Here is a 15068-nt window from a genome sequence, read left to right as displayed (position 1 = left end):
CAACATCAACTGCTCGCATTGATCTAGTGCTGCGTGAGCTTGCTTTTGAAGACCATACTCAGCTTCCTTTCTTGCCTGTTTTGCTGGATGCAGTACTTCGGTTGAGATATTTTCTTGTTCCATAGCAGGTTGCTGCTGAGAGTCTGCAACTGGATGTGGTTCACGTTCACATTCAGGGTCTACTGATATTAGGTCATCCCGAGCTGAATCTCCGGTAAGTGGAACTTCTATAAGCCTTTCAAGTTCTTCTTCTTCAATACCAGACGATATTTTGCTGATGAATGCATCTGGTAAATTTGACTTAAGACCACATCTTGGCTTGTTGCAAGTGAGCTCTTGATAGGGAGTCATCTTGATTGCCTCATGATATGAACTGTTCATGGCCCACTGAACAAAACGGACACCATAACTCCAGCTAGCACAATTATTGTCTCTTATCCATGCCATGAGCTTGAGTTTCATATCCCCATTACTTCTTTCAATAGATCCCTGACTCTGGGGCTGCCGAGGACGCCCATTTACTAAGATGAGTTCAGGCCATAGTGAGGCAAGTTCTTCGATCACTTCAGCTGTAAATTCACGTCCATTGTCAGACTGAAGGATGTGTGGTGCACCTATATCCAAGAAGATGAAAAGAAGTTCTTTGGCAACCTCAGCTGCTGTCTTTGATTTCAGGGGACGAATCACATGAAACTTCGTTAGATACTCCATATAGTGCAGAATAAAGCGATAACTTCCATCCTTCATATTCTGCATGTCGACCAGATCTACTTGTCCTCTTTCATTGAGATCTCTTACGGACAGTGGTCTGACTACAACTCCTGCTGCCGTTTCTTTTCTGCGACGCTCACAATGCACGATATATAGTGACACAATTGATCTTGGAATATTTCCATATTGTTCACACACCTCCTTGTAAGTCTTCTTTTCGCCACCATGGCCGGTGTTAATGTGGGCTTGTTGGATAATTCCTGTGACTGATTCTTTAGTTGCCATATATTTTCCATTCTTCTTTTTAACTGTATCTATTTAACCAAAGGAGGCAATCTGAAAAGTTTGCAAGATGTGGTAGTGTTCTCTTTTAAACGTCTGTCCAGTCTTTCCTCTCTTCAAAATGGCAATTACAGTCTTCTCATATTCAGTTGACCACAAGGCAGCACAACTTGCTATTTGTTCTCCATGACTAAAGCTTGAAGGGTATACAAGATACTTTGACAATGCCATCATATAATTATGTTAAAAGTGTTTGTATTACAACACTTAATAAAAGACTTTAAAACAACTTTTTCTGGTTTAACAACTAGTTTGGAACAAATTTTAAGATTCATGCATGAAATTGCCCATTTCATGAACTGGGCAAGTGGTTTGCTCACTTCATGAAATTGGCAAGTGGTTAGCCAACTTCATGAAATGGGCAATTTCACAGATTGGGTTTAACATATATATATATATATATATATATATATATATATATATATATATATATATATATATATATATATATATATATATATATATATATATATATACATATATATATATATATATATATATATATATATATATATATATATATATATATATATATATATATATATATATATATATATATATATATATATAATATATAATTTAGCCATGCTTATCTTTCCCAGGCTTTTTTTTTCCACAAGTCTCCACTCATCGCCAACCTACCCATTCCGTTATTATTTGTATTTTTCTTCATTCATTTCAATCATTTTATTTTTCTGCTTAAATCTCCCACACATACTATATAATTTATATCTAATCTTATCTACCATGCTACCAGTAACCTGGCCATTTAGTTTTCCTTTCGGTACTTGTTCTGGCCCGTAACTTAATTTGCTATCCTAACCATCTGCTGTATTTTCATCTTCTCTATTGCCTAATGAATACATATTTTGGACTATCGAGATACTTCAAGCCAAGTTTGATCCAGGACTCGGTGCTCTACTGGTGTTTTCCAGTCTCGAAATCTTAACCAGTCTTAAATTCGTGGTCTTGATTTTCAAATCATGTTTGATTCCTAACGTAAAAAATGTAACGAGGGTTTGATTCCTCTCTCACTGATTCCAGACATTGATACTTTAAACCGGGTTTTGTTATAGTTTTAATCCTGGTTTGTTTCCTGTTCTTGATACTCTAAATGGAATTCTTGTCCTTGATAATTCAGCCCAATTATGATTCCTGTCTTTTACAGTTTAATCGGTTTTAATTAATGTTCGCCGTTTTACATTACACTTTTTTATATTAACCAGGGTTTTTACTCCTGGCCTCTATCATTTATCCATGGCGAGCTTATTGTCCTTTATAATCTAATCATGGTTAAATTCCTGGTATTCATTCGTTAACCTAGGTTTTATTCCTAACCTCGTTAATGCAGCCCTAATATTGATTCCTGTCTTCAGTAAGTTAATCTTAGTTAGATTCCTTTCCTAGATTATTTAAACCAGGGATTTATTTTCAGCCTTTGCATCTTAAACTATGCCTGATTCATTGCCTAGATATTACAACCTGGGTTTGATTCCTGGCCTGAATAACTTAATATGGTTTGACTCCTGATCTAAATAACTTAAGTCTGCTGGGATTTTAGTCACTATCATCTACCTCAATATAGAACCATGACCTTAATGATATAACTTTGGTTTGAATTCTAGCCTTTATAATTCAGCTAGAGCTTCATTTCAGGTCTCGATATCTTAGTGGGGGCTTAGATCCTGACCTCAATAATTTAAGTCAAGTTAGATGCTGTCCTCGATCATTAAGCCTTGTTTGAAATAGTAGATCTAATACTCTAACCCAAATTAGGGTTGTTTCCTGTCGTTAGTATTTAGCCATGGTCTTAAGAATAGCCTCATTATTCTAACCAGATTAATGTACTCAGTAATTAAGGCAAGACTTGAATTCTAACCTTATTAATTTATTTCAAACTTCAATCGTTTAACCTGGGTTTTAATCCTACCCCCTGTTACAGACCGAGATCCGCTCAGGTTCTTTATTATAATAAACAAAAAGGATTCAACACCAACAGTTGAAACTCGGGATACAAATATAGAAAGAAACTCAAACAGAACAGAAGTTTATTTACAAGCTTATTAACAATGATAAATGCAGAATGGTTTCTCCTATTTACATAACAAAATTAAAACTGACAATATGTAAAATTGGGAAACAGCGGTAATGAAATACTTGCTGGCCAGGTTTGCAGCTGTCGAAATCAGTGCTCAAAGCGAGGGCTTCACTAAAGGGGACAGTAGAAACTTCAGACGGCTTCTTGACTTCGTACTACAGGAAGAAATATCTTAGTCTTGAAACTTGAAGGGCATGTTACTCCTCAAAACCACTTGCAGGACGTTTCTTCTCTGAAAAGGTTACTTGACGTCGGGATCTTTCTCTCTCTCTCTCTCTATCTCTCCGACTACGAACTGCTGACTCTGCTTGTTTCCGTTCACACTCTCTCTCGTGCGTCCTCTTCCTCTCTTATCCTTCGTCTCTTCCTTCTTCTCTTATCTCTGATGATCTGATTCTCTCTACTTCCTCAGTCATATATATACGTCGATCTCTGGGCGGGGCTGAAAAGGGCGGAGCTTAACTAGCGAACGTCATCGTCTCTCGACAGGAACTTTTACGAGGATCTAGATGAATGTTACATCATAATACGCGGCGTTTCTGACAACGGCCCGCGTGCTGGATTTCCATAACACACCTGAGTATTCTCAAACAATCATGAGAATACACACCTCCAACACGTGCGGGAATGGCTCCTTGCTGCAGACCTACTCGAAGAAGATAAATTTTCCTTGGTTAAATTATCAAAGACAGGACTCAAGCTTATTTGATTTATTGAGTCCAGGAGTCGAATCCAGTGGTAATTATTGGGGGTGTCATGGTAATCGCTCTATAGCGAAAAAACACATTAATATGTTTTTTCGCTATAGAGCGATTACCATGACACCCCCAATAATTACCGCTGGATTCGACTCCTGGCCCCAATAAATTGAATTAGCTTGAGTCCTGTCTTTGATAATTCAACCAGGGTTTGAATCCTAGCATTGATGATTGAACTTAGTTTGCTTCATGCTTTTGTGCTCTGGACTGGGTTTCATTCCAAGGCATGAAACTTGAAACTGTTTGAATTAGCATTGGTTAAAAATTTAGCATTAGTAATTTCACCTAGGTTTGATCTCTGACCTCGCTATTTTAGCCAGGTGTGAGTTCTAGCCTCTAAATTTAACCTGGTTTGATTTTTTCATCGACAATTTAGCAACGGTTGAATTCTGCCCTCAATGATTTACTCATTGTTTTGATTCCTGGGTTAATGAATTAAACAAATACTATATGATGGATTTTAGGCAAAGATGAACATCCACCTTTTAATGGATAAACTGGCTTACTAACACACTGCATGACATTTTAACTCGGCATACGTTTTTTAGGTAAATCAATTATTCCAACCAAGGCGATGGGCAATATCAACTCTGCTCTTCTCCCCGTCATCATACAAAAAGGTCGTTGAAAACACTGCGATCCCTTATTGCGTTATGAATGCTTTCTGTCATGTTATGCAAACACCAATTTCCAGAATGAACGGCCAATTTGCACGCCGGAAATAATCCTCATCAAACGCTTTCATTATTGCCGTCATTTTTATACGATCAGTTAATGAGATTCTGTTGACGCTGGCAGTGCTTGGGCGAGATTAATTCAACAGTCAATAGGATTAAGTCCAATTTCACATACAAATAATTATCAGCGAATTACTCTCCAAAACCTTGTGCTTAGAGAGTCAAGTATACCATATCTGTTTAGTTCAACATTGCATTAATGAATTTCCCTACCTAAGCCTCATTATTCTCAAGTCTCTTTGTTGGTAAATTTGGTGTAGTTTCGGGGGTAAATACGAATGCTTCAGTGATGTCATAAGTCATTCATTTCCTATCTTGAATATGCTGCCGCCGCATGGTTTAATATCTCTTCTGCTAAGGATTACGCAAAATTTTGTCATGATCAGTCAAAACATATTATTATCAGATGCGACAGTACCTAAAGATCCAAATAAAGACTTGATGGAGGAATTGGTACGTCCTTAGCAGGATTCGAACCTACATTCGGTATATCAGAACGAGGTCGCGTTAACCCACCTGACCCCAAAGAAGGATAAAAACCTAACGCCATTCAAACATATGTATACCTGTCAAATTCAGGTACACTTATCAAAGTTGAAATACTTTAAGGGATGGGATTCTAAAGTCGAAGGGAAAAACTGAAATATCCAGTACTTATTGGATTTTATCGCTTGCTATTAGTAACATTCTTTTAATGGTTAACAATAAGAGATTTGTTTGTTGTTGTTCTTATTGGTATAAGATTCTTGAAAATACGACGATATTAACGTCAATAAAATTGCTCTGATTTCAATATGAGGCGTGAAAGGTTTAATGTACCCCACTATTAAGACCAAATTGCCTAGCCTTTAACAAACGCTCTTACATTAACTTTTTTTTATTAAGTTTTTTTATATGATATTTGACTTAAAAAAAAGAAAAAAAGCCTTTTGTCACTGTATTATAATAAACACCATTCAAATATTATTTTGTTACCAAACCTTAGGTTTAAAAAGAAAATCTTGATTTTTTTACTCTAATTTTAATACACGAAATCAGTACAGTTATTAAATAGGTATGCAATATCTTTTTATATAAGAAGGATGAAAATATGATACCAATATAGGAAAAAATATCAATAACAAGAAAAGAAAAACGAATAATCGAGGATATGGCAGGACTTGATAAATTTATGTAGTATTTTAGTTCCAAGATTTACGGATAAATAAATCAGTGCAAAAATGCTATGGAAAAATAAAGAAAACATCTAATTTTAATTTATCCCCCAAACTAATTAGTTGGTTTTTATTCAATTCCAAATTTACTCTTCAACTGCGCAGATTAGCTTTTATTCATTTCGAATTTATCTAACACCTTCGGAAGTTAGATTTAGTTAATTTCTAATTTATCTACCAAAGAGTACGTTAGGCCCGAACTCATTTCGAATGTATTCTAATACCTAGTATATCAAATTTTATCAATTTTGAAAGGATCCAGCAATTTGGTAAATTAGGGTTTGTTTTTATTTCAAATTCATCCCATAATTTGGTAAGTTAGGAATCTCGGTTCATATCGATTTCATATAAGATTATGGTACATAACAGGCTTTAATTGTTTTTTTATTTTAATGACGATTTATTGGGTTGAGCTTAAACTCATTTCAAGGTCATAAACACAAATTTGAGTTAGACCTAAAATTATTTTGAATTTAACTCACAAATTGATAGAGCAGTTTTTATTTAATTTCGAATACATTCCCACAACTTTACCGATGAGGGTTTGATTTACTTAGATTTTGTGCAGAAAATAGGAGTTTAGCTTCGAATTCATTTCCAGTTCATGATAAAACTTAGTTGGATAGGACTTAAATAATTTTTACTTTATCTCACAAATTAGGTTAAGCTGTTAATTAATTTCTAATTTACTCTACAACTTGGTAAACTATGATGTGATTAATTCTAAATGTATCCTTCATCTTTGGAAGTTAGGCTTTAATCATTCTAAATTCATCATTTAGCTTATTCGGTTAGTGGTTAACTTCAGATTTATCACTTAAATTTATAGGTCAGGCTTTAATTCTTTTTGAAGTATCACATAAATTGGTAAGGTAGGCTTTACCTTATTTTGTATATATCGCACTAACTTGTTGGTTAATTTGTTAAATTTTGATTTATACTATAACTTGGTAACTATGTTTTTGTTACGTGTCAAAATGACGCTCGTTTAAATAATTGAAGAGAACTCCTAACCGGGAAACGTAACCTACCTTGCATAGTCCCTTTCGTGTGTCATCTCTGAAGCTAGCTAAAATCAATCATTAAGTCCTTAGGTTAATTCAAACCCCCCCTATTACAAATATATAATTTTCATTTCCTAAAATAGCTAACATGATAATGGAATATAATAAGTTAAAGTACATCCTCAAAAATCGTTGAACAACCAAAAACTCTTCCCAAAATCATATTTAAGTAAGAACCCCCTCTTATCTCTTTCTGTCCAACTAATAAGTCAACACAAGTATAGAGAAATCCATTTTTCTAAATGGTGACTTTGAATCCATCTGAAAATGAGAATATAATTATCAAACAATGAAATGTTAAAGTTCGTCAATAAATGAGTGCTGCATTGCACTTCCCTTTCTCTAGAACTGAACTCAGTGTCACTACATAAAAGTTATAATTTTTCAAAGTCTTCATGTTACCTTTTCTGACGGATCTTAGCACCTTCCCCTATGCCAATGTCTCTTGTGACCACTACGACAGTTTTCGTCTAATTGCCCCATTAATTCACATACTAGAGATTATATCTCATTCACTTGTAACCATTGTATGTACGTACGTCCACCAACAGACGTACGGATACACGTATCCTACTGAATACACGAACATACACACACTAGACTGTTCCCATGTACACGATCACCTAGTGCATGTACTTGGTGACCTGTAATGACCTGAAGTAACCTTCCTTGTGATTTACCTCATATCTCTGGAATGTGTTCACATCTTGTATTGTAAACAGCATGTTTTCTATTTGTTTTTTTATCTCAGCATTTTGAGGAATTCACTGTCTTGCATCTGTTTCTAACCAGCAAGAGCTAAGATCAACAACCCCATTTATTCTAATATATATGTCTATTTTCATGTCTAACCAGTGCCTTAAGACTTTCATTCCTTGAAATTTCATTCCACAACTTAGGCCGTACTAATTCATTTCAAAGCTATTCGACTGTTTATTCGGCTAGTCTTTAATTCATCTCATATTAGTAGGGAAAAAGACCCCATTTCGGCTCAACCTCAACACCCGAACCCCAATTCGGCTCACAGGCAATAAACCCCATAAGCTTGCCTTTATCTTAACCTCATGTACATTGACCATTAACGACTCCACAGGAAAACCACCAAATATTTCGCTCTAGTTCAGAAAAGAACCCCAAAATGGCTCATGAAGAACTCTTTGGATAGGAGAACCATGGTTTCGCTCAACCCCTTGAAAATACCCAACACCATTTTAGCTCAAGATATACTCTACAGATGAAAAAACCACCATTTCACATAAATATGAATAGGAGTGAAAAAATTCTAAATACCTTAAACTAACCTAACCCAACCACACCTAACCCAACCTAACCTAACCCACCTCTTGAAAGTACCCAACCCCATTTTGGCTCAAGATATACTCTACGGATGAGAAACCCACATTTTCACATAAATTTGAATATGAGTGAAAAAATTTTAAGTACCTTAACCTAACCTAACCTAACCTAACCTAACCCAACCCACCGAGTGAAAAAATTCCAAGTCCCTTTACCTAATCTAACCCAACCTACCTACCTAACCTAACCAAACCCAACCTAACCTAACGTAACCCAACCTATTGGCTCAAGATATACTCTATGGATGAAAAAAAAACCATTTCACACAAATCTGAATAAGAGGGAAAAAAATTCTAAGTCCCTTAACCTATCCTAACCCACGTGAGTGCCATATCGTGTGATAGTATCAATGCAAAAAGATTTCTAAACTCCAATCAAATTCAGATAAGCAACTGATAAGCAGTTTTCTCCATGACTCACTGTCAGGTGCACAACATGCCATGTCACGTGATAGTATGAATGAAAAAGATTTCTAAACTCCATGACCATTCACATATTTTCTCCCGAGACGTATTAAAAAACAATACCGCCATGACCCTTTATCGCCAACCTCAAACTGCTTAACAATTACAATAAAAAACCACAATCTTCTAAATTCATCATCTTGTACTGCTTGACGTAAAATATCAATAGAAAGCTGGTGTCTCTGTCCAAATAATTGACGAATAACTTCTTGGAAAAAATGTAACAAAAAATAAGAGACTAAATTCGGCTTCTGAATCGAAGGAAATTCGTCCCATTTTCACGACAATGAAGCTGCTTCAAAACCAGTCATTCAGGTTGATGCATACTTTCTCCTAGCTTATGATTGCTGGCGATATATTGATGCCATTCTCTCTCTCTCTCTCTCTCTCTCTCTCTCTCTCTCTCTCTCTCTCTCTCTCTCTCTCTCTCTCTCGCAGACAAATATATTTTTCAAGTGTCTGGTATTATAATGCTCTCTCCTCTCTCTCTCTCTCTCTCTCGCCAAGCAAGCATTGTTTACTGAACAGATGTCAAACTTCCTGGCATATCATTGCTGGCGATATAATGTTCTCTCTCTCTCTCTCTCTCTCTTTATCTCTCGTCTCTCTCTCTCTCTCTCTCTCTCTCTCTCTCTCTTTCCAAGCAAGCATCGTTTACCGAACAGATGTCAAACTCGGCCACCTGATTTTCTTTACAAGAAAAGATTAAAAAGCTCAGTACATCTGCATTGCAATCTTGAGTAAGAGCATCTTCAAAATCACAGCACCGATAACAACTGTTTTTTTTTTTCTAAATTGCAGGGTAAATTTTTTCCTTTGCAACGGTACGGCCGCCAATTGGCAATACGATAGTCGCTCTCAATTCACAACTAGCTGTATTTTGCGAGAGAGAGAGAGAGAGAGATAGAGAGAGAGAGAGAGAGAGATACGTACACCAACATTTGAAGTTACATCAAGCGTACCAAATCGTTCAGTGAAAGACCTATAATATCACACTCACATAGTGAGTATGTATCTAATGAGATATAAGTAAATAAAACAAAATAAATATAAACACAAGGTTAACCCCAGAAGAAAATAGTCTGTTATTGCACACGTCATCATAACATTACAAAGAGAATGTCTGACTTGAAGTTATGTCAAGGAAGTTGATATACTGGAGACAAATGATAAATTTAAATTTTTATTTCTTCTCAAACTTATAAAAAACAGGCGGAATTTTCCACGGTATGTTGAAAATCCAAAACTTCGGACGGAAGAATTTCGAAAGGAAAGGCATAAAACAAACGCACTTGCATTATCCTCACGGATGAACGAGACATCAGGGGATTTGATGAATTATGAAATCTAAGCTATATATTATAGGCAGGCACTAGGGGGTGGGGCACTTCCAGCTATTTGGGCGCTAATATCCACGGAAAGAGGAAGCTGGTATGGAAGGACGCATCAAGACGAAGAAATCCAGAAAACAGAGAGACGAAAAAAGAGCAGGATCTCAAAGTGAGACTTAGGAAAAAATACACAGCTGTCACAAAGGAGGAATAGTTGGAGAAGTTGACAACAAGAAAGAAAGGAAGAGCTAATAGATAGAAAGAATAGTGAAAGCCAGAGTTACGGAAGCTGCGGGCGCATTTCGAGAGAAATGCGCAGATAAATTGAGGCCCCTGAAGATAATCTCATCAAGAAGACACCGTGAAGAACGCGAGCATCGGCCTAACCATGACCTGCAGGCCAAAAAAACAAACCAGTCATAGGCAATCTGACAAACCGGCAGCATACATTTAAGTCTTCTCAAGAAATGGCTACTATCCAGAATTAAAAGATGGCAAGTCAAATGTGGCAGAACGCTCCTGCCCATTTCCTCAAGTCCCATTCGTTCTCCGAAGTCTGGAGTCCCAGACTCCACACTCCGTCATAGCATCAGTCACCCCCCACTAACATGCTGCTTCAAATCTACTGGAATCTCTTCCTTGAAGGGTGGGAAGCATTCAGTAAGCAGCAGAACTGACTAGGAGAAATATAATAAGAATTCAGCTCAAGTGTGAGGGGTGGTTTACCCCGAAGTCGTTTTAGAATCCTTGAGGCTCCAGGTCTGGCCTGCCACCCAGTGAAGTTCGACCAAGAGAGGAATAATGAAATGAAATTCACTTGCTGATGCGAAGACTGAAGATACAAAGATGGATTGAAAAATGAACTGTACACCCAACGCTATAAGGTTCACTGGATCCAAAGACTCTAGAGGCAAGCTTCGAGATCCTTAGAAGCCATCTTTGAAGGCTTCGGAGCTCGCATGCATCTGATTTGAAATCTAAGGTAAAAGGAAGCTCAGAGAATAGAGGACCAGATATGAACAGATGGAATCCTTTATTGTGGAAGACAAGGGAGGATCTCAAGTTGAGACTTAAGAAAAAACATACAGCTACAACGAAGGAGGAATAGTTGGAGAAGTAGACAAAAAGAAGAAAGGAAATGCTAATAGATATAAAGGTAATAGCTGGGGGAGAGCCACACAAGTACGGAAGCTCCAGACGCAAATGGAGAGAAATGTGCAGAGAAATTGAGGTCCCAGAATATAATCTCATCAACAAGATACCATGAAGAACGCGAACATCGGCCTAACCATCACCTGCAGGCCAAAAAACAAACCAATCATTAGGCAATAAAAGTGGAGGATGAAGATTCAGAAGCACTAAAAGCTTCCCAAATAGAAGCAAGCTGGAGACCCAAGGACCATATGTATGCGAATGGAATCCTGGTTTGTGGAAGGGGTCTTCAGTACTTAGCAAATCAGACGATAAAGGACACAGCAGAAAGTTTGATGAACTAGGAACCAAATACGTAATACAGGAAGAAGCAAAGGAAATGACAGCAATCTTTTTGGTGTACCCTTTGCCAGGTAAGTATCATTCCAATTGCAACTAGAAGCCTTATATTTGGTGTACCCTGTGCCAGGTAAGTATGCTTCTAATTACAACTAGAAGCAATTTATTTGGAATACTTTGTACCAGGTAAGTATTCTAATTACAACTAAAGACAATCTATTTGGAGTACCCTGTGCCAGGTAAGTATCATTCTAATTACAACTAGAGGCAATATATTTGGAATACCCCGTCCCAGGTAAGTATTATTCTAATTACAACTAGAAGCAATCTATTTGGAATATCCTGTGCTGGGTAAGTATTATTCTAATTACAACTAGAAGCAATATATTTAGTGTACCCTGTACCAGGCAAGTATTTATCTAATTAACACTAGAGGCAATCTATTTAGTGTACCCTGTGTTAGGTAAGTATGCTTCTAATTACAATTAGAAGCAATACATTTGGTGTACCCTGTACCAGGTAAGTATGCTTAATTACAACTAAGAAAGCAATGTATTTGGTGTACCTGTGCCAGGTAAGTATGCTTCTAATTACAAATAAAGGCAATCTATTTGGCGTACCCTGTGCCAGTAAGTAATGCTTCTATTACAAGAAGCAATGTTTTTTGGTTGTACCCTGTGCCAGGTAAGTATTGGTTTTAAATTACAACTAAAGGGCAATCTATCGGCGTTCCTTGGAAGGAAGTATGCTTCTAATTACAATTAGAAGCAATCCATTAGGTGTACCCTGTACCAGGTAAGTATTCTAATTACAACTAGCAGCAATCTATTTGGTGGTGTACCCTGTGCCAGGGTAAGTATGCTTTCTTAGTTAAGAATAGAATGCAAATTTATTTTGGAATTACCCTGTACCAGGTAAGCATTTTAATTACAACTAAAGGCAATCTATTTGAAATACCCTGTACCAAGTAAGTATTATTCTAATTATAACTTGAGGCAATCTATATGGAATACCCTGTGCAGGTAAAGTAATTATTCTAATTACAACTAGAGGCAATCTATTTGGAATACCCTTTGTGCCAGGTAAGTATTAGTCTAATGACAAATACAAACAATCTATTTGGTGTACCCTGTGCCAGGTAAGTTTGCTTCTAATTATAACTAGAAGCAATTTATTTGGAATGACCCTGTACCAGGTAAGTATTCTAATTACAACTAAAGGCAATCTATTTGGAATACCCTATGCGAGGTAAATATTATTCTAATTACAACTAGAGGCCATCTATTTGGAATACCCTGTGCCAGGTAAGTATTATTCTAATTACAACTAGAGGCAATCTAATTGGAGTACCTTGTGCCAGGTAAGTATTATTCTAAGTACAACTATAAACAATCTAGTTGGTGTACCCTATGCCAGGTAGGTATTATTCTAATTACAACCACAAACAATCTATTTGGCATATCTTGTGGCAGGTAAGTGTTTATTCTAATTACACTACCAACAATCTATTTGTCATACCCTGTGCCATATATTATTCTAATTACAACTACAAATAACCTATATGGCGTACCTGTGCCAGGTAAGTATCACTCTACTTAAAACTAGAAGCAATATATTTGGCATACCCTGTGCCAGGTAAGTATTATTCTAATTACATCTACAAACAATCTATTTAGTGTACTCTGTGTCAATTATTATTCTAGTTATACAATCACAACCAATCTTTTACGTGTACCCTGTGTCAAGTAAGTCTTATTCTTCTAAAATAAGTTCCACGTCGGCCGAGTGCATTTTGCGCTCGGCTACCAACCCGGTGGTCCGAAGTTCGATTCTCGGCTCGTCCAACGTGGAACCAGAGGAATTTATTTCTGGTGATAGCAATTCATTTCTCTATACATGTGGTTCGGATCCCACAATAAGCTGTAGGTCCCGTTGCTAGGTAACCAATGGTGGTTCCTAGTCACGTAAAAATATCTAATCCTTCGGCCAGCCCTTGGAGAGCTGTTAATCAGCTCAGTGGTCTGGTAAAACTAAGATATACTTAACTTAACTTTTCTTCGAAAATAAGGGTTGGAACGGATTTCGGGCATTATAAGTATTTTCAATGGGGAAAATTGATTTGATGTGCGAGCAAATTGAGCTACGAGCTCAGCCACGGAACGAATTAAACTCGTAGGTCAAGGTACCACTGTAGACTAATGGACAAAAGTAAAGAGAATGGTAAAATGGAAAGCATTTTTCAGAGGTCATAATATACGAAATATTACAAAGACTTAAGAATTAAGAAATTTACAAATTAACGATTATTAAAATAAAAAAAAAAAAAATAAAAAAATTTAAAAAAAACTAATATTCAACAGAACAGAATATTATTATTATTATTATTTTTTTTTTTTAATTTTATAATTTTTTATTTGTAAATTTCTTAATTCTTATCTTTGTAATATCTTTATATATTATGATTGCGTTTTTTAGCTTTGAAAATGAGGCTGTGTCCTCCAAACGTCAGCATGTGTAATAAACGGACAATTACTGTTTATTTTTCCTTCGTGGCATATATATATATATATATATATATATATATATATATATATATATATATATATATATATATATATATATATCCCAGAGGAAATTAAAACAACGGAGTTCTAGATCTTTCGTGTTAATTCCACGGCCTTTTTGAATATGCTATATTATTACAACACTCGGTTTTACAGCTTAAAAATGCGATTAAAAGAGCAAAAAATCTTCTATAATGCTTAAAAAGGTCAGTACACTGATTTAGCTCTTTTAGAACCAGGAACCATCTGTCTTAGATTGTACCAGATACAGAATTCACTAAAGAGAAGCAAAGTACAATAACCCGGACAACTGTTAAAGCGTCTTAGAACATCATGTGCAGTTTTGGGCAAGCTAAACTACTTGAACGTAAATCAAATATATGTTGTCAGCTGCAATAATGTAGATTCATCCAAGTGTGTGTCTTAATAAAATGTCATATGTCTGAATCTTGATAAATATTTCAAATTCCAGGCAGTAATTATAATAGTAATAATAATATTAACCTGCCTGTAAAATTGCCATTGCCTCTAACGAACTTCACCTTTCCTGATAACATTCATTTGCTCCCAAAGATGATTGAACAATTAGAAATTCTGAATAAATACCATATTAAAAGAAAAATATATGATTATCTGTCTTTATCGCTGCGAGTCAATCTTCAGTAATCATTATATGTTCATTGTAGAACCAAATGTCTTTAAGATGCAGAAACAATAGTACTTCTGGTTTTACCATTTCTCAAAAGAACTGGTAAGAAATCTTAATTTGCTCTGATATTCGCTAATATGTATATGATATATATCCAGGTTTTTGGGTGACATAAACCTAGAAATTGACAGGCAACTGAAATATTGATAAGGCAGACAAACGAATAAAAAAAAAAAGGTAAAAAATCAAGCCATAAAAAGACGCAGGTAAACCATACCAGAGAGTAAAG

The 15068-nt window shown here is 36.0% G+C and overlaps 1 protein-coding gene across 1 annotated transcript in view; it reads right to left on the bottom strand.

The window, feature by feature from the left end:
* Positions 1 to 996, bottom strand: part of LOC135206015 (KRAB-A domain-containing protein 2-like) — a 1059-nt gene extending 63 nt beyond the window's left edge. Inside the window, exon 1 of the mRNA XM_064237185.1 lies at positions 1 to 996. This exon is cut by the window's left edge and continues 63 nt beyond it. Within this exon, the coding sequence (XP_064093255.1) occupies positions 1 to 996 (996 nt within the window).
* Between the last annotated feature and the right edge of the window lie 14072 nt (positions 997 to 15068).

The sequence above is a fragment of the Macrobrachium nipponense genome, chromosome 29, assembly GCF_015104395.2.
Source record: "Macrobrachium nipponense isolate FS-2020 chromosome 29, ASM1510439v2, whole genome shotgun sequence".
Taxonomy (NCBI): domain Eukaryota; kingdom Metazoa; phylum Arthropoda; class Malacostraca; order Decapoda; family Palaemonidae; genus Macrobrachium; species Macrobrachium nipponense.
This window is presented reverse-complemented; position numbering and strand designations above follow the sequence as displayed.